The sequence below is a fragment of the Haematobia irritans genome, chromosome 5, assembly GCF_050003625.1.
Source record: "Haematobia irritans isolate KBUSLIRL chromosome 5, ASM5000362v1, whole genome shotgun sequence".
NCBI classification, from domain to species: domain Eukaryota; kingdom Metazoa; phylum Arthropoda; class Insecta; order Diptera; family Muscidae; genus Haematobia; species Haematobia irritans.
This window is the reverse complement of record NC_134401.1, coordinates 147,065,324-147,084,935: the sequence shown is the minus strand read 5'-3', so window position 1 is coordinate 147,084,935 and position 19,612 is coordinate 147,065,324. Positions and strand designations below refer to the sequence as shown.

General features: G+C 32.2%; 2 protein-coding genes across 3 annotated transcripts in view; both read left to right on the top strand.

Annotated features, from left to right (window-relative positions):
- Positions 1 to 2,512, top strand: part of Sox15 (Sox box 15 transcription factor) — an 81,047-nt gene extending 78,535 nt beyond the window's left edge. The window contains exon 3 of the mRNA XM_075311225.1: positions 38 to 2,512. Within this exon, the coding sequence (XP_075167340.1) occupies positions 38 to 1,896 (1,859 nt within the window). The 3' untranslated portion in view covers positions 1,897 to 2,512. The remainder of the gene's footprint in view (positions 1 to 37) is intronic.
- Positions 2,513 to 10,107: 7,595 nt separating this feature from the next.
- VGAT (vesicular GABA transporter) lies at positions 10,108 to 18,511 on the top strand. 2 transcript variants are annotated; one of them, XM_075312421.1, is made up of 4 exons: positions 10,108 to 10,173; positions 10,314 to 11,126; positions 11,189 to 11,339; positions 17,197 to 18,511. In XM_075312421.1, the coding sequence occupies exons 2-4, from the start codon at positions 10,922 to 10,924 to the stop codon at positions 18,491 to 18,493; spliced, it is 1,653 nt and encodes a 550-aa protein (XP_075168536.1). In that variant the 5' UTR covers positions 10,108 to 10,173; positions 10,314 to 10,921; the 3' UTR covers positions 18,494 to 18,511. The 2 variants fall into 2 exon arrangements, with proteins under 2 accessions (XP_075168536.1, XP_075168537.1); XM_075312422.1 differs by having other exon boundaries at positions 10,113 to 10,173; positions 10,986 to 11,126.
- Positions 18,512 to 19,612: the final 1,101 nt, after the last annotated feature.

Below are 19,612 nucleotides of genomic sequence, written 5' to 3'. Positions count from 1 at the left end.
TTTCTTCCACTAAATATCGTTCCTATTGCATTTGCAGGTAAAAAATGGCGCTCACTAACACCTCAAGATCGTCGCCCCTATGTTGAGGAAGCTGAACGCCTACGAGTTATTCATATGACCGAACATCCTAATTACAAATATCGACCTCGCAGAAGGAAACAATCGAAAATACGTTCACTACAAACAAATGGTGTAGTCAAAGAGCAAAATGCAACAAATGGAAGTACCGCTGGTGGTGGTCAATCTCCACATAAGAATGGTCAACACCAGGGAAAACCATCCACTACACCACCTTCAAATTCTATGTCTTCGGGAACATTTGATACCAACTCCAATCAAAGAAATTCCACACCACATATGCAATTACCACCAACTAGTTCGGCTAATAACAATGCCGCCTCCCTTTATGAGCAGTCTTTAAGACCAAATTATTCGCCCAGTTCATTGGATTGTTATAGCAATCCGGATATGACAGCGGCAGGTGATAACAACAATGATTATTTGAATTGTCAGCCAATCACATCGCAAAGTATGGAAATCAACTCAAGATCGGGACATCATTTTGCACATGAAGAACCAACAAATGGAATGACCTCATCACCAGGTTACAAAAAGAACTGTGCCCGTAATTCATCACTGACGAGTGCATCGAAATCTTCAACGAAGAATCGTTCAGCCAGTGGGTCGAGTAATCATAAGCTTGCCAAGGATGTTCAACAGAAAGTGAAGGACAGTGAAAGCAGTACAATATCGTCCCAAACATATCCCCTTAGTGCCACCTCAATGTCGGTGGTGGCGGGACGTGGCATGTATGTGACCTGTACAAATCGAGGCCTTCTCGATCATGGTCATTCGGTTAAGGGTACCTTTTATCCTCCGGTTTCATCCTTGGACGAGGATAAACATCACATTAGCAGTCACACCAATGTTATGAGCTCTTCAGCGACAACTGCTCCTCCGTCCAATATACACCTGGGCTCTATTGCCTATGCCTCGCAACATGCTGCTCATCATGCCCATATGCATCAGAGTGAGTTGAATTTTCCCTCTCTGGATGGTAGTCGTATGCCACAGAGTAGTGTAACGGCGACGGGAGATTATTTGGTAGCTTCCAACGCCTATAATGTTAGTCCCAATGTAACCTATGAGGATTATCTCCGTTATACCTCTTCGGCAGCAGCTGCGGCCCATGGAGCTCAATTTGTGGAAAGTGATTATGCTGCAGCGTCCAGTGAAAATAATCCCAATGGCATAGATGAGGATACTCTGAAGGCATTGAAGCAAAGTAAATATCCGGATTCCAATCACAATTATGATGGATATGAGACTTTTAATCCCATGGTAGTATCCACTTCCAGTGGTAGCTACTACAGTCAATTGCCTTATTCGCTGGCAGGTCAATCGTTTCCTTTACAATTGGCCTTACCTTTGCAGCAATCACCATTGTCCAGTGGGGTATATGGTCAAGTGGCAACGCATAATCAAAATCAAGGATATCTTCATTACAATCACTATAGTCCTCAGATAACACAAATGTCACATATTAGTGATGGTGGGGGCGGTAGCGGTGGCGGCGGAGGAGGGGGAACCCCACCTTCTTCCCAATTTGGTGGTAGCCTAGGAAGTGCAATGTCTCAAACCTCTACCAATTCAACTCCTTTGGTTAGCAGTCTAGTTCAGAGCTCATCAACATCTTCCAGCGCGTCATATCCTTCGCACCCGCATAGCCATCATTCACACTCCCATCATCATCACCACCATCATCCTCAAGTTTTTGGTGCTGTGCCCAATGCAGGCGGTGTCTTGGGTGTGGGTGAGATGCTCTTGGAATCACGACGAGATGAAGAGATTAGCAATATTTTGGCTGGTGTAAGGAAGACTTGCTATAGCAATTGAGCAAGGATCTGTAGATGGTTTCGTTAAAATGGACAAATGTTCAACCATAGTCTTGTGTCGTTCCGGAACGTACTAGTTCCAATGAATGGGTCACAAAAGCAACTGGTTCCTCTGTTGATATATGGAACGAAAAAGACCGATCCCTTCAGTGAATGAAATTGCTCAAGACTATATTCACAAATACTTACATATAACTCATGTATTTCAATTAAATTGATCGTGTATATTGAGTATTAAAAACAAAAGCAAAACACAGGGTGCCTCTTAGCTTAATGTATAGGGTGTCTATTAATTTCTCAAACAGGGTGCCTCAACTGTATTTGATTTTAGCCTAAATAAAAATAGTGTGTGTTTTTTTTGCTATTTATAATGTTTGTATACCCATATATTGTAGTTGTATTAGTTATAGTTGTAGTACAGTGCTCTTATGTATGTGTGTAGAAATGTGTGCTTCTTTTAGCCCTTGAATGTTCCCCAAAATTTTTTGTAATTTTTAGAAAGATAAATCTCACAATTGATTTTTGTTAATTTTTTTTTTTGTATGTAAACGAATTTTGTTTATTTTGATATTAAAGTGCATTTTGTAAATAAAATTAAAATCGAGAAATACGAAAAACTAAGTTTACATTAATGCATTGACGAGTAGCCTGTGTCAATTTATAAAGGTAAGTAGAGTAGCGTTTGGAATTTTCATTTCTGATAACTATAAGATATTAGAAGGATTTGGTGAAAAGCGCTAAATAAGAGGTTAAAAAATACTAATAATGGGGCGAAGCTCGTATAAAGGGCTTTTCAAAAAGAGATGTTATTTTGAATCACTCGGTATTTCGGAAGCTTTAGTTTATTTAAATTTTGACGTTTACTATCATTGACATTACTATCTTTCGCCATTACTTATCTTGACCGATGAGGCTCATTTCCACCTCTGTGGTTACGACAACAAGTAAAATTGTTGCATCTGGGGTAGACGTGTACATGTGACAAGAAATTGTCGGGACGACTCATGCCGGAGTCGAAATTAATTTTATATCCATGGAAAATTTTGTCAAAATTTTATTTCCATAAAAAATTTTCAAAATTTTATTTTTATAGAAAATTTTGTCAAAATTTGATTTCTATAGAATATTTTGCCAAAATTTTATTTCTATAGAAAATTGGGTTAAAATTTATTGTCTATAGAAAACTGGGTTAAAAGTTAATTTTTATTTTTATAGATAGATAAATTTTTATTTTTATAGATAATTTTGACAAAATTCTATTGCTATAGAAAATTTTGTCAAAATTTTATTTCTATAGAAAATTGGGTTAAAATTTTATTTCTATAGAAAACTGGGTTACAAGTTATTTCTATAGAAAATTTTGTCAAAATGTTATTTCCATAGAAAACTAGGTTAAAAGTTAGTTTCTATAGAAAATTTTGTCAACATTTTATTTCTATAGAAAATTTTCTCAAATTTTTATTTCTATAGATAATTCTATTGCTATAGAAAATTTTGTCTAAATTTTATTTCTATAGAAAATTTTGTCAAAATTCTATTGATATAGAAAATTTTGTCAAAATTTTATTTCTATAGAAAAATGGGTTAAAATTTTATTTCTATAGAAAACTGGGTTAAAAGTTAATTTCTATAGAAAATTTTGTCAAAATGTTATTTCTATAGAAAACTAGGTTAAAAGTTAGTTTCTATAGAAAATGTTGTCAACATTTTATTTCTATAGAAATTTTTCTCAAATTTTTATTTTTATAGATAATTCTATTGCTATAGAAAATTTTGTCTAAATTTTATTTCTGTAGAAAATTTTGTCAAAATTCTATTTATATAGAAAATTTTGTCAAAATTTTATTTCTATAGAAAATTGGGTTAAAATTTTATTTCTATAGAAAACTGGGTTAAAAGTTAATTTCTATAGAAAATTTTGTCAAAATTCTATTTATATAGAAAATTGGGTTAAAATTTAATATATATATATAGAAAACTGGGTTAACATTTATTTTCTATAGAAAATTTTGTCAACATTTTATTTCTATAGAAAATTTTCTCAAATTTTTATTTTTATAGATAATTTTGTCAAAATTCTATTGCTATAGAAAATTTTGTCAAAATTTTATTTCTGTAGAAATTTTTTTCAAAATTTTATTTCTACAGAAAATTTTGTCAAAATTTTATTTCTATAAAAATGTTTGTCAAAATTCTATTTATATAGAAAATTTTGTCAAAATTTTATTTCTATAGAAAATTGGGTTAAAATTTATTTTCTATAGAAAATTTTGTCAACATTTTATTTCTATAGAAAATTTTCTCAAATTTTTATTTTTATAGATAATTTTGTCAAAACTTTATTGCTATAGAAAATTTTGTCAAAATTTTATTTCTATAGAAAATTGGGTTAAAATTTTATTTCTATAGAAAACTGGGTTAAAAGTTAATTTCTATAGAAATTTTTGTCAAAATTCTATTTATATAGAAAACTGGGTTAAAATTTATTTTCTATAGAAAATTTTGTCAACATTTGATTTATATAGAAAATTTTCTCAAATTTTTATTTTTATAGATAATTTTGTCAAAATTCTATTGCTATAGAAAATTTTGTCAAAACTTTATTTTTATAGAAAATTGGGTTAAAATTTTATTTCTAAAGAAAACTGGGTTAAAAGTTAATTTCTATAGAACATTTTGTCAAAATTCTATTTACATAGAAAATTGGGTTAAATTTTTATTTCTATAGAAAACTGTATTAAGATTTATTTTCTATAGAAAATTTTGTCAAAATTTTATTTCTATAGAAAACTGGGTTAAAAGTTAGTTTCTATAGAAAATTTTGTCAACATTTTATTTCTATAGAAAATTTTCTCAAATTTCTATTTTTATAGATAATTTGGTCAAAATTCTATTGCTATAGAAAATTTTGTCTAAATTTTATTTCTATAGAAAATTTTGTCAAAATTCCATTTATAAAAAGAAAATTTGTCAAAATTTTATTTCTATAGAAAATTGGGTTAAAATTTTATTTTATAGAAAACTGGGTTAAAATTTTATTTCTATAGAAAACTGGGTTAAAAGTTAATTTCTATAGAAAATTTTGTCAAAATTTTATTTCTGTAGAAAATTGGGTTAAAATTTACTTTCTTTAGAAAATTTTGTGAACATTTTATTTCTATAGAAAATTTTCTCAAATTTTTATTTTTATCGATAATTTTGTCAAAATTCTATTGCTATAGAAAATTTTCTCAAATTTTTATTTTTATAGATAATTTTGTCAAAACTCTACTTATATAGAACATTTCGTCAAAATGTTATTTCTATAGAAAATTGGGTTAAAATTTTATTTCTATAGAAAACTGGGTTAAATTGAATTCCTATAGAAAACTTTATCATAATTTTATTTGTATAGAAAATTTTGTCAAAAATTTTTTTAAGCTAAAATCAAAACAACAAATATGATTGACGTACAAACCAACAATAAACAAGTATAGACAGCAGTAAGTTCGGCCGGGCCGAATTTTAACTACCCACCACCCACCATGAATCCTACACACCATGAATCAAATATAATAGTTTCATTTGAAAACTGTTCGTTGTAGCGGGTTGAATTTCATTTTCTAAATTTATATAGAATTTAAGGAGGGTTTGATGGCAGCTATTCTCCTAAGCAGTCCAGCTCAACCAGTACGCTTCCCGAAGATAAATTTAAAGATTCTACCAATGAAAACTAGATCAGATTTAGGATTTATAAGAACCACTTTTGTTTGAGTTTTAGAGGAATCACAAACATCTCGTGTAGGTGTGCAAGAAAAGGAAGAACTAACGCCTAGATTTGAAATTCAAAATCTGTAGATTTTTACCCCCATTATTCAAATGATTAGAAGAAATAAAATCTGGAAATTGTGCTTTCAATTTCATGCAATTTTTATGATCAGTGCGCCTTCTATACCCTCAAGAAGTGACATCGGTCTATAGGAGGCCTTACCATGGAGGTCTAAATCCGTAAAATTTCAGGCAAATTTGATAACAACTACGGCTTATATAAGCCCAAGGATTTACATCGGGAGATCAGACTATATGGGTGCTATGCCACCGATACACACCAAATTCAGCACCCCTAATTGTGGTTCCGAAAAATCTACAGAATTCAGACCCAAAATCGGAGGAATGGTTTATAAGGAGAATATATCAAAATCTCTACCAATACACAATATATTCGGAACACCTATTTATGGCCCTAAAAAAACTCTAGATTTTAAATTTCAGGCAAATCGGTTTGAAAATACTGTTTCTAGAAGCCCAAGAAATAAAATCGGGAGATCGGTCTATATGGGGGCTATACCAAAATATGGATTAATAGACCCTGTTTTCGGCAAACCTATTTGTGGTCTTAAAATACCTCTAGATTTCCAATTTCAGGTAAATCGTATAGAAAATATGCACTCAAAAAAAAGTTTACTCGGATCCAAAGATTTTGACCTTCCAATAAGGATTTTGGTATTGATTCCGAGCCAAAGATGTGGCTTCTTTAAAATAAAGATATTTTTAGTGACCTATCTGGTTTTAAATCTAGGATCAATAAAATTAAAATTGGGATACAGATCTCATTTATCGAATTTTCATTTTCTTTTCGCGGTATATAAATAAATCTATTCACGTACAAACAAATGCCAGTTTAAAAATCCAAATTATGACAAATACTTCAAAGTATAAAATGTTTTCTTAATTCCAAAAAAAAACTTTAAACCAAAGATGCTAAATCCTTAAAATAAGTCTTAGCCTATATTTGAAGCGTTTTTATCTTATATGTAAAGATTCAATATTTCAGTTAATTTAAAGACGATTTCTTTAAATCAAAAATGTGTTTCTTTACTTTAAGGAAAATTAGCCTTAGTTCAAAGACACGTGACTTTAACGGAGGGACGCACATTTACTAAATTTGTGTCCTAAATTTATTGAAAAACATTTTAGAAGTAAAGATTATAAACTTTATTTTAATTAAAATTTCTTTATTTTAAAGAAATGTATCCTTAATATTTTGTAAATTTCGCTTCCTAAAATTTAGGTTGCGTAAACCCTAATATCACGTAAATATTTTTTTTAGTGCGGTTTCTAGACGCCCAAGATGTAATCTCGGGAGTTCGGTCTATATGGGGGCTATACCAACACATGGACCGATACACACCATTTTCGACACACCTATTTGTGGTCCCAACGTACCTCTATATTTTCAATTTCAGCCAAATCGGTTAGAAACTACGGTTTGTAGAAGCCCAAGAAGTAAAATCGGAAGATCGGCCCATATGGGGGCTATACCAACACATGGACCGATACACACCATTTTCGACACACCTATTTGTGGTCCTAACGTACCTCTATATTTCCAATTTCAGCCAAATCGGTTAAAAACTACGGTTTGTAAAAGCCCAAGAAGAAAAATACCAACACATGGACCGATACACAACATTTTCGACACACCTATTTGTGGTCCTAAAATACCTCCAGATTTCCCATTTCAGACGAATTGGATAAAACCTACTGCTTCTAGAAGCCCAAGAAATAAAATCGGGAGATCGGTCTATATGGGTGCTCTACCGAAACATGGACCGATACTCACCATTTTGGCACACCTCTTTATGGTCCTAAAATACCTCTAGATATCCCATTTCAGGCGAATTGGATAAAAACTACGATTTATATTATAAGCCCATGACCAGGAGGTCCGTTTATATGGGGACTATATCAAAACCTGGACCGATATAGTCCATCTTCGAGCTTGACCTGCCTGCAGACAAAAGACGAGTTTGTGCAAAATTTCAGCACGATTGCTTCATTATTGAAGACTGTACCGTGATTACAACAGTCAGACAGACAGATAGACGGACATGGTTAAATCGTCTTAGAATTTCTCCCTGATCAAGAATATATATACTTTATATGGTCGGAAATCGATATTTCGATGTGTTACAAACGGAATGACAAACTTATTATACCCCATCACCATTCTATGGTGGTGGGTATAAAAACAATAGAAATTTTTGTCAAAATTTTATTTCTATAGATAAAATTTTGTCAAAATTTTATTTCTATAGATAAATTTGTTAAATTTTTTTTATAGAAAAATTTTTTACGCGAACATTTCATACATTCCTCTTTATTATAAAAAACATTCGATCATTCATCCACAAAAAAAATGTATTTCTCTTTGCATACCAAAATAACACCTCTTATTGGAAACCCCTTTAGTTTTTGTTTGTCATTATTTATCAGTACTATAATATTTTATAATAAAAACTTCATATCGAAAACTGAGTTAAAACAAGTATATACGGCCGTAAGTTCGGCCAGGCCGAATCTTATGTACCCTCCACCATGGATACCGGTGGCAAGGTGTCCAGCATTGAAATATGGGGGTCGCTTATATGGGGCTATATACAATTATGAACTTGATATGGACCAATTTTTGTGTGACTGGGGATCGATTTATCTGAGGGCCATATATAATTATAGATCGATATGGACCTAGTTAGGCATGGTTGTTAACGACCATATACTAGCACAATGTACCAAATTTCAACTCACTCGGATGAAATTTGCTCCTCCAAAAGGCTCCAAACCCAAATCTCGGGATCGGTTTATATGGGGCTACGTATGATTATGGACTGATATGGACCACTTTTGGCATGGTTGTTAAATATCATATACTACCACCACGTACCAAATTTCAAGCAGATCGGATGAATTTTGCTTCTCCAAAAGGCACCGGAGGTCAAATCTGGGGATCGGTTTATATGGGAGCTATATATAATTATGGACTGATAGGAACCAATTCATGCATGGTTGTTGGATACCATATACTAACATCACATACCAAATTTCAACCGAATGGGAAGAATTTTGCTCTTCCAAGGGGCCCTGGAGGTCAAATCTGGGGATCGATTCATATGGGGCCTATATATATAATTATGGACCGATATCGACCAATTTCTTGCATGGGAGTTTGAGGCCATATATTAACACCACGTACCAAATTTCAACTGAATCAGATGAATTTTGGTCTTCCAAGAGGCTCCGGAGGTCAAATCTGGTGATCGGTTTATATGGGGGCTATATATAATTATTGACCGATGTGGACCAATTTTTGCATGGTTGTTAGAGACCATATACTAACACCATGTACCAAATTTCAGCCGGATCGGATGAAATTTGCTTCTCTTAGAGGCCTCGCAAGCCAAATCGGGGGATCGGTTTATATGGGGCCTATATATAATTATGGACCGATGTGGACCAATTTTTGCATGGTTGTTAGAGACCATATACTAACACCATGTACCAAATTTCAGCCGGATCGGATGAAATTTGCTTCTCTTAGAGGCCTCGCAAGCCAAATCGGGGGATCGGTTTATATGGGGGCTATATATAATTATGGACCGATGTGGACCAATTTTTGCATGGTTGTTAGAGACCATATACTTACACCCTGTACCAAATTTCAGCCGGATCGGATGAAATTTGCTTCTCTTAGAGGCCTCGCAAGCCAAATTTGGGGGTCCGTTTATATGGGGGCTATACGTAAAAGTGGACCGATATGGCCCATATCGGTGGACCGATACCATCCGACCTACATCAATAACAACTACTTGTGCCAAGTTTCAAGTCGATAGCTTGTTTCGTTCGGAAGTTAGCGTGATTTCAACAGATGGACGGACGGACGGATCGACATGCTCAGATCGACTCAGAATTTCACCACGACCCAGAATATATATACTTTATGGGGTCTTAGAGCAATATTTCGATGTGTTACAAACGGAATGACAAAGTTAATATACCCCCATCCTATGGTGGAGGGTATAAAAACATATGAAGAACCCCACAGTATCGAATTAATTTTAAATTCTGCTTTCGATGAGGTTATCAAAAGCGACTTGAATGCAAACATTTTTCAAATATGGACATATCAACCACACCTCTCAATCGTACAAAATTTTCAAATTTGTATTTCACCATAAGCTAACGGTGTGTAATCCAATTGTGTATGTGTGTGTATGTACGAATACAACGAATTCCTATGCATCTCTGTTGTTGACATAGACTATTGTGAATTGCCACCATAAGCAAATCATTCACCATGGCATAGAGAAGGGATGTTTTTTGGCAGGATATAAAGGAATTTCGGAGCATGCGTAGAAGCACCAAAGTGAAAAAAGGCAGAGCAAAGGAATGTAAAGAAATCCACATTTTACACTAAATTTTTGTTGGCGTTAGTTACTTGTTATAACGTTACATAAAAAAAGTAATTATAAAATATATAAATTATATTATTAAAATTGCAATTATTTAAGAGCTTAGTAGTAGAGGCTTTAGATCAACATGAATATTTTCCAAAAAATAATAACCAATTTCTCATAACAAAATTATAAAATATCATTTCAGTTTTAGTGTTCATAAGTAACTTAGTTTGTATCGATTTTGTGTTTCATCGCTCGCTCGCTAGCTCGCTCTCACACACACACACACGAACCCCTTACTGATTTAAAGGAAAATGTCCTCTTCGTTGTTAATGGGCCAAATGTGAGCAGAGCAAAGGACCACTACCAAAAAAAAAAAAAAAAAAACGTTAATGAAAAAATGTATAACATTGGAAGTGATTTGAATAAATTTGGGCTGTAGTACACCACCACAAAAAAAAGGAACGAAAACAAAAGAAATTCTAATTGGATTTGAAGCGGAGAGAAATATAATAAAATTAGAGGTGTTATTCACGCGGCTGAGAAAAAGAAACGAAAATTTTTGAAATCTTCACATTTTGAGTTGTATTTGCTCCCTGTAACATTCATCCCCCCGCCCTGAAGTTACAAACGTAAAGAGTAGTGAGTGACAGCAGTAGCAGTATCATCTCTCTAGGCCCAGAGCCACCTTTGCCAAAATTGATAATCATCACATAACCATCTAGCATCCATTACATCGCCGCCGTCGTCGTCCTCGTCATCATCATCCATTTAGTTTAGTTTTGAATTGCAGCTAATTGGTAGTAAACCATCATGGCTTTTTTAAATAAATTAAAATCAACTCCTATGCCACCTATAAAAAATATCCTTAATGTAGCTGTTCAGACTGCTCGCCAACATATGCCCGAAAAGAAAGACCATGCACAGCCAGGAGGAGGTGGGGCCACAATACCACAACAGGATCCCAGTAATACACAGGCCATGTTTCAGGGTGATGAAACGACTTATGGCACTACCGGTAAGTTATCCAAAGGGGTGCAGTCTTGAAGCATTGATTTTATTTCTTTAACTCATTTCCAGATGATCGACCCACAGAATTGAATCCATTTCGTAATCCAAATGGTGGCTGGATGGATGATGGCGATGGTGGTGGCGATGTAAAAGGTGAAGGCTATCAGACGACATCATTCAATGAATACGACGGTAGATATCAACAAACGGATGGTTTTCGGTAAGTTTCTGGGAGAAGTTATTAAATCTAGATTAGATTGTATCACAATGGGCGCTCTATTTCACTAAAGCCAATTTAACTTTATTATTTTAGTTCATGGAATTATTATGGTTGGAGAAAGTTTCCTTTACTCTAGTTAAATGAAATAAACAAATTTATACAAAACTGAAGCAAAAAGATTTACTAAATTCGTACTTCCGACAAAATAGTTCATCATTTCTTTAAATTTGTTAAAATTACTGCAAATTCGTCCATCTTGAACTTCGTATGGCTTTACAATTTCAACTTCAATTTTTTCTTTCATACTAAAAAAAAAATCTTTCACAAGGGAAAAAAATAAATATGAACTCAAACAAAATTTCTTGAATTTGTCAAAAAAAGTTCTTATTTTTTTAGAAAAATTTCCAAAAATTATCTAAATTTTCTAAAATTAAGCAGAAATTTTCTTCCTTGTGGGTTCATTGTTTTTTCAGTACGGGCTGCGCACTTAAACCTAAACCTAGAATATCATCCAATTTTCAGTTAATGCTCCCCATTTCTTTACTAAGAGATACATGAAATTTTATTTCAATATCACCTAATGATATGAAAGATTATGCAACCCAATTTTAGGACACTCAATTTGCACAATATTAAGACAAATTTCTTTAAAATAAAGAAATTCCAATGAAAAGAAAACTCATAATTTTAGCTTTAAAATTTTGTTCATTAAATTTAGGTCACGATTTTTTGAAATTTGCCTTTTTCTATCAGCGTTACCGTTGAGTTTTTCAAAAAAGTGACCCAAAAAGTTCGAATTGTTATGAAAATAGTACAGTATATATGAATGGAAATAAGAAAATGGTGGCATAAAAATGTAAAAAGTATAACATTTAGTCGCAAAACAAAAAAGTGGCAAACAAGTATCACAGATCGCAAAAGGTGACAAATTTGCCACTAAAGTGGCACGACGATAACGCTACCCTTTATGAAAGTAGCATGTCTTTGAAGTAATGCAAATTTTAATTAAAGCAATGAAAATTATTTTTAAATGAAATATTGAAACTTAGGATTAAAGGCAAAAATTTCAAATATGAGATAAGATTTAATTTTTGGGATTTTGGGGATTTGGGATTTTTAGATTTTTTTTTTATTTTATTTTTTTTTTTTGTTTTGTTTTGAACATTTTTTTATTTTGAAGTATCTGATGAAGGAAAAGAAAAAAGTTTGCAGTACCCAAAAAGGAATACCAATACTATTCCTACGAATACGCTACGTTATAATTTGCACACACACTGAAAAAAAGCATGACCGGTTCCAAAGATTTTGTCTTTACTTTAAAAACGTTGGTATTGATTCCGAGCCAAAGAAGCGGATAATACAAGTAATGATAATTTTAAGACAAAATTCTCTTTTAAATTTAGGGTGTGTGCCTTTTGTGTGCTTCTAGGAAGCAAATTTTAATTTTTCGTTTTTGCAGCTTCTTTTTTTTCATATACTATCAAAGTCCTTTAGAAACGAGTTAACGACAAGCATTTAATTATAAGGACAATACGACTTCATTGAAAAGTTTATCGACTTTTCGACAAGGAAAAAAACTTTATATTAGAGAAATGCGTCTTCTATGCTAAGCAAAATTTGAAATACATTGTGGTATCATAGTGAATGAGCATATTTTTCATTAGAAAGTAAAGCCGATTTCCTTCAATTGCCCAGTAAATCGCTGTGCTCCACTATCATAGCGATAATTTCACATCACAGCTTTTCCAGGTGGTTAACCACTCTGTGGATTTCAAAATACAGTATCCTCTCGGGGCGATGGGATAGTTTTCGCTTTCTTCGGAGCATTTTGTGCGGGTTCAGGGTTCACCGTTTCGACTGCAGTTAGAGAAAAAAAGAATTGACAAAAACCTGTAGAAATCAATTTTTGATAAAATTTTCTTTAGAAATAAAATATTGATAAAATTTTCTAAGAAATAAAATTTTGACAAGATTTTCTATAAAAATAAAATTTTGAAAATTTGACAAAATTTTGTATAAGAAATAAAAATTGATACAAAATTTTCTATTAAAAAAATTTTTGGGAAAATTTTCTACAGAAATAAAATTTTGACAAAATTTCTATAAAAATATAATTTTAAGGAAATTTTCTAATGAATAAAATTTTGATATAAAATTTGATAAAATTTTCCATAGAAATAAAATTTTGCCAAAAATTTTCTATAGAAATAAAATTTTGCCAAAAATTGTCTATAAAAATAAAATTTTCACAAACTTTTTTATAGAAATAAAATTTTCATAAAATTTTCTATAGAAATAACATTTTCACAACATTTTCTATAGAAATAAAATTTTGCCAAAATTTTCTATGGAAATAAAATTTTGACAAAATTTTCTATAGAACAAATATATACGGCCGTAAGTTCGGCCAGGCCGAAGCTTATTTACCCACCACCATGGATTGCGTAGAAACTTCTACTGAAAACTGTCATCCACAATCGAATTACTTGGGTTGCGGTAACACTTGCCATGGTGGCAAGGTATATTAAAACTTCCTAACATCGTCTTCTAAATTGCAAGGTAGTCCATACGTGGTATATATTAAACTAAAAAAGGCCGATTAAATTCGTATATAATTAAGTTTGACAAAATTTTTTATAGAAATAAAATTTTGACAAAAGTTTCTATAGAAATAAAATTTTGACAAAATTTTCTATAGAAATAAAGTTTTGACAAATTTTATAAATACATAAAATCTTGATAAAATTTTCTATAGAAGTAAAATTTGGATAACATTTTCTATAGAAATAAAATGTTGGCAAAATTTTCTATAGAAATAAAATTTTGGTAGATTATTTTTGGCTCGAGTGGCAACCATGATTATAAACCGATATGGACTAATTTTTGTGTGATTGGGGATCAGCTATATATAACTATAGACCGATATGGACCAATTTTGGCATGGTTATTGGCGGCCATATACTAACACCACGTTCCGATGTGGACCAATTTTGCACAGTTGTTCGAGACCATATACTTGCACCATGTACTAAATTTCAGCCGGATCAGATGAAATTTACTTCTCTTAGAGGTTCCGCAAGCCAAATCTGGGGATCGGTTTATATGGGGGCTATATATAATAATGGACCGATGTGGACCAATTTTTGCACAGTTGTTCGAGACTATATACTTACACCATGTACCAAATTTCATCCGGATCGGATAAAATTTGCTTCTCTTAGAGGCTCCGCCAGCCAAATCTGGGGATCGGTTTATATGGGGGCTATATATAAATATGGACCGATTTGGACCAATTTTTGCATGGTTGTGGGAGACTATGTACAAACATCATGTACCAAATTTTAACCGGATCGGATGAATTTTGCTCCTCCAAGAGGCTCCGCAAGCCAAATCTGAGCATCGGTTTATATGTGGGCTATACGTAAAAGTGGTCCGATATGGCCCATTTTCAATACCATCCGACCTACATCAATAACAACTACTTGTGCCAAGTTTTAAGTCGATAGCTGGTTTCGTTCGGAAGTTAGCGTGATTTCAACAGACGGACGGACATGCTTAGATCGACTCAGAATTTCACCACGACCCAGAATATATATACTTTATGGGGTCTTAGAGTAATATTTCGATGTGTTACAAACGGAATGACAAAGTTAATATACCTCCCATCCTGGAGGTGGAGGGTATAAAAAAATTGGCAAAATTTTCTATGGAAATAAAATTTTGACAAAATTTTCTATAGAAAAAAATTGGCAAAATTATCTATAGAAAAAAAATTAACAAAATTGGCTAAATGTGAACAAAATTTTCTATAGTAATAAATTTTTGACAAATTTTCTATAGAAATAAAATTTTGACAAAATTTTCTATAGGAAAAAAAATTAGACAAAATTTTCTATAGAAATAAATTTTTAACTAATTTTATAAATAGATAAAATCTTGACAAAATTTTCTATAGAAATAAAATTTTTATGATTTTTATCTCATAATCTCGGCTGTAGGTCTATAAATTAAACTCGAAATTGTTGGTTTCTAGTTTTTTCTGTCTGGTTTTCTACTGAAACCAGACAGCGAAGTAACAAGACATCGGATAAAATCCTTGAAAACGGTCTGACGAAGTCAACCGAAATATCGGAAAATAAAAAACTAGAAACCAACAATTTCGAGTTTAATTTATAGACCTACAGCCGAGATTATGAGATAAAAATCATAAAAATTAAAATAAAAGGTCAACAATATCAAAAAAAAAAAAAGAAATAAAATTTTGACAAAATTTTCTATAGAAAAAAAATTTTGACAAAATTTACTATAGAAATAAAATTTTGACAAAATTTTCTATTGAAATAAAATTTTGACAAAATTTTATAGAAATAAAATTTTCACAAAAATTTTTTATAGAATTAAAATTTTGACAAAATTTTCTTCAGAATTAAAATTTTGACATAATATTCTACAGAAATAAAATCTTGACAAAATTGTCTTAATTTTAACAAAATTTTCTATAGAAATTAAATGTTGACAACATTTTTAATAGAAATACAATTTTGACAAAATTTTCTATAGAAATAAAATTTTGCCAAAATTTTCTATGCTAATAAAATTTTGCCAAAATCTTCTGTGGTAATAAAATTTTGACAAAATTGTCTATAAAATTAAAATCTTGGCAAAACTTTCTATACAAATAAAATTTTGACAAAACTTTCTATAGAAAAAAAATTTTGACAAAATTTACTATAGAAATAAAATTTTGACAAAATTTTCTTTTGAAATAAAATTTTCACAAAATTTTCTATAGAAAAAAAATTTTTTGACAAAATTTACTATAGAAATAAAATTTTGACAAAATTTTCTATTGAAATAAAATTTTCACAAAATTTTCTATAGAAATAAAATTTTCACAAAATTTTCTATAGAAATAAAATGTGGAACGACGATTCGGAATGAACATGAGACCCATTAAAATGAGATCTAACAAAATGTAAATATAATTCTGATATAAAGCTATCCGGAATAAACGTATATACAGTTGTCAACAATGTCAAATCCCAAAATGTTAAAAAAGGCCGAAATAGCGTCCAAAATTCTCATTTGATAGAAACATAAAGTTATACGCGTACGTTTGATAACGCATTTCTCAAAATGGTTGCCAACAATTTTGCGATCGGAAACAAGATCCTAAAAGCATTGCCTGGCAGCACCATCGAAACTGAAAACGATCCAAAATATCTACGAGTCTATAGGTGGTCCCCTCATTGATTACGCGGGCTTTGTCAATACCCAATGGAGAAATTTCCAATATTTCTCGTATTAGTCACCTAACCGACGACATCAAGCAAAAGAGAATTAAGGCAACATTACGGACGTTATATATAGAGACACGATTCAGAGAATTACAATTTTCTAGGTTAGGTTAGGTGGCAGCCCGATATTTCAGGCTCACTTAGACTATTCAGTCCATTGTGATACCACATTGGTGAGCTTCTCTCTTATCACTGAATGCTGCCCGATTTCATGTTAAGCTCAATGACAAGGGACCTCATTTTTATAGCCGAGTCCGAACGACGTTCCACATTGCTGTGAAACCACTTAGAGAAGCTTTGAAACCCTCAGAAATGTCACCAGCATTACTGAGGTGGGATAATCCATCGCTGAAAAACATTTTGGTGTTCGGTCGAAGCAGGAATCGAACCCACGACCTTGTGTATGCAAGGCGGGCATGCTAACCATTGCACCACGGTGGCTCCCAATTTTCTAACAATGCATATTTACCACCGGGCTTTTTTTCTACCATCATTTTTAGCGCCAGAATTAATAACTTTTTTATATAACTATCCCTTTCTCTTCCTTTATATCCTTTCAGACAAGGTAGTGTTGCCTCCGAAGGCAGCTCATTCGTATGCGAAGGTGAAGGTGGTGGTGGTTCGAAAATTGATGAAATGCAAGCTGCCTGGAATGTCACCAATGCCATACAGGGTATGTTCATTGTATCGCTGCCATTTGCTGTACTCCATGGTGGCTATTGGGCCATCATTGCCATGGTGGGTATTGCCTACATTTGCTGTTATACAGGAAAAGTGTTAGTACAATGCCTCTACGAACCAGATCCAGCAACGGGAGAATTGGTACGAGTACGCGATAGTTATGTGTCCATAGCGAAAGTGTGTTTTGGTCCTAAATTGGGTGCAAGAGCTGTAAGTATTGCCCAACTGATTGAATTACTGATGACTTGCATTCTCTATGTGGTGGTGTGTGGGGATTTGTTGGCGGGCACCTATCCCCAGGGTTCCCTGGATTCACGCTCATGGATGATGTTCGTGGGCATATTCCTACTGCCAATGGGATTTCTAAAATCATTGAAAATGGTCTCCACTCTCTCGTTCTGGTGTACCATGTCTCACATTGTCATTAATGTGGTCATTTTGGGCTATTGTTTCCTACAGATCGGTGATTGGGGTTGGTCCAAGGTCCGTTGGAGTATCGATATGGAAAATTTTCCCATATCATTGGGTGTCATAGTCTTCTCATATACCTCGCAAATATTTTTACCCACCCTAGAGGGTAATATGATCGATCGATCCAAATTCAATTGGATGTTGGATTGGTCTCATATTGCGGCGGCCGCTTTTAAGGCCGGTTTCGGTTACATCTGTTTCCTGACCTTCCAGAATGACACACAGCAGGTGATAACGAATAATTTACATTCGCAAGGTTTTAAGGGTTTGGTGAATTTCTTTTTGGTCATCAAAGCCATACTCAGCTATCCCCTGCCCTATTATGCTGCCTGTGAGCTATTGGAGCGTAGCTTCTTTAGGGGTCCTCCAAAAACGAAATTCCCCACCATCTGGCATTTGGATGGAGAGCTAAAGGTTTGGGGTTTAGGTTTTCGGGTGGGCGTGATTGTGGCCACAATTATGATGGCTTGTTTCATACCCCATTTCTCCATACTCATGGGTTTCATTGGTAGCTTCACTGGTACCATGTTGAGTTTTATATGGCCCTGTTATTTCCATTTGAAAATTAAGGGTCATCTATTGGATCAAAAGGAAATGGCCAAGGATTATATAATCATTGGTTTGGGTGTTCTATTTGGGGTTATAGGTATTTATGATTCGGGTAATGCATTGATAAATGCCTTTGAAATTGGTCTTCCATTTTAAGAGAACGCGAGAGAGAGAGAGAGAGGAAGGAAAAATTAGAAGAAATTACAATAAAAAAATTCTAAGAAAAATCCCCAAATTATAAATTAGGCAATTCAGATTAGTTTTAAATTCGCGAGCATCAAAAAGTAAAAAATAAAACACAAATAGATAAACCTCTATTAACATATATATATAAATATTATATATAGAGAGAATTATATATAAAATAACGAAACAAATGTCTTCCAACAAGAAACTTAAAACAAAACAAATACGAAAATTGTCTTCCATTAACAATTAAATAAAAAATAAACGATATACAATAATTATAATAAGTTCCAACAAATCTATATATATTTTAAAATATATAATGAAAAAAAAAAATAATAATAATAATAAACATAAAAAAGTAAACCAAGTCTTCCAAAACGAAATTTACTCTAACTGTATTTATCTAATTATATTATAAACATATTTATAAAGAATTTAAAAATTGACAAAAAAATGTGAAACAAAAATTTAAAAAAAAATATATACAATTAAATTTTATTTTAACAATATTTTCCATGTCATTAAATGAAATTCCATAGCAATTTATTAAAAGATGAAAAAAAAAAAACAAAAAAAAACTATGATTTAATAAATTCATAATCAATTTCATATTCCTTTCTATCTATGTAAGAAAATATGTTTTTTGTTTTCTTTTTCAAATTATAGTTAGATAATCATATTTTCTGAAAAAGAATTCATCATTATTGGCAAACTTTTAATAAAACCAAAAAATATATGATATTATTAAAAGTTTAAATATCTAAAAACTTTTAATGGATTTGCAATATTTTTTTTTTCTTTTTTGTTTTTATGAATAGAAACCTAAGGTTTAATTTTGTTTCTATTTAAATAAATTGGTAAGTCTCATTTAGATATTTTATAGAATTATTGTTAATGTTGTTATTATCTTATAACTATTATTCCAGATTTTCTAACAAAGAATCAAGGTAATTAAAGCAAGTTTCCGATCTAGACCCATAGATATAGAAATAAAATTTTGACAAAATTTTCTATAGAAATAAAATTTTGCCAAAATTTTCTATGGAAATAAAATTTGGACAACATTTTCTATAGAAATGAAATTTT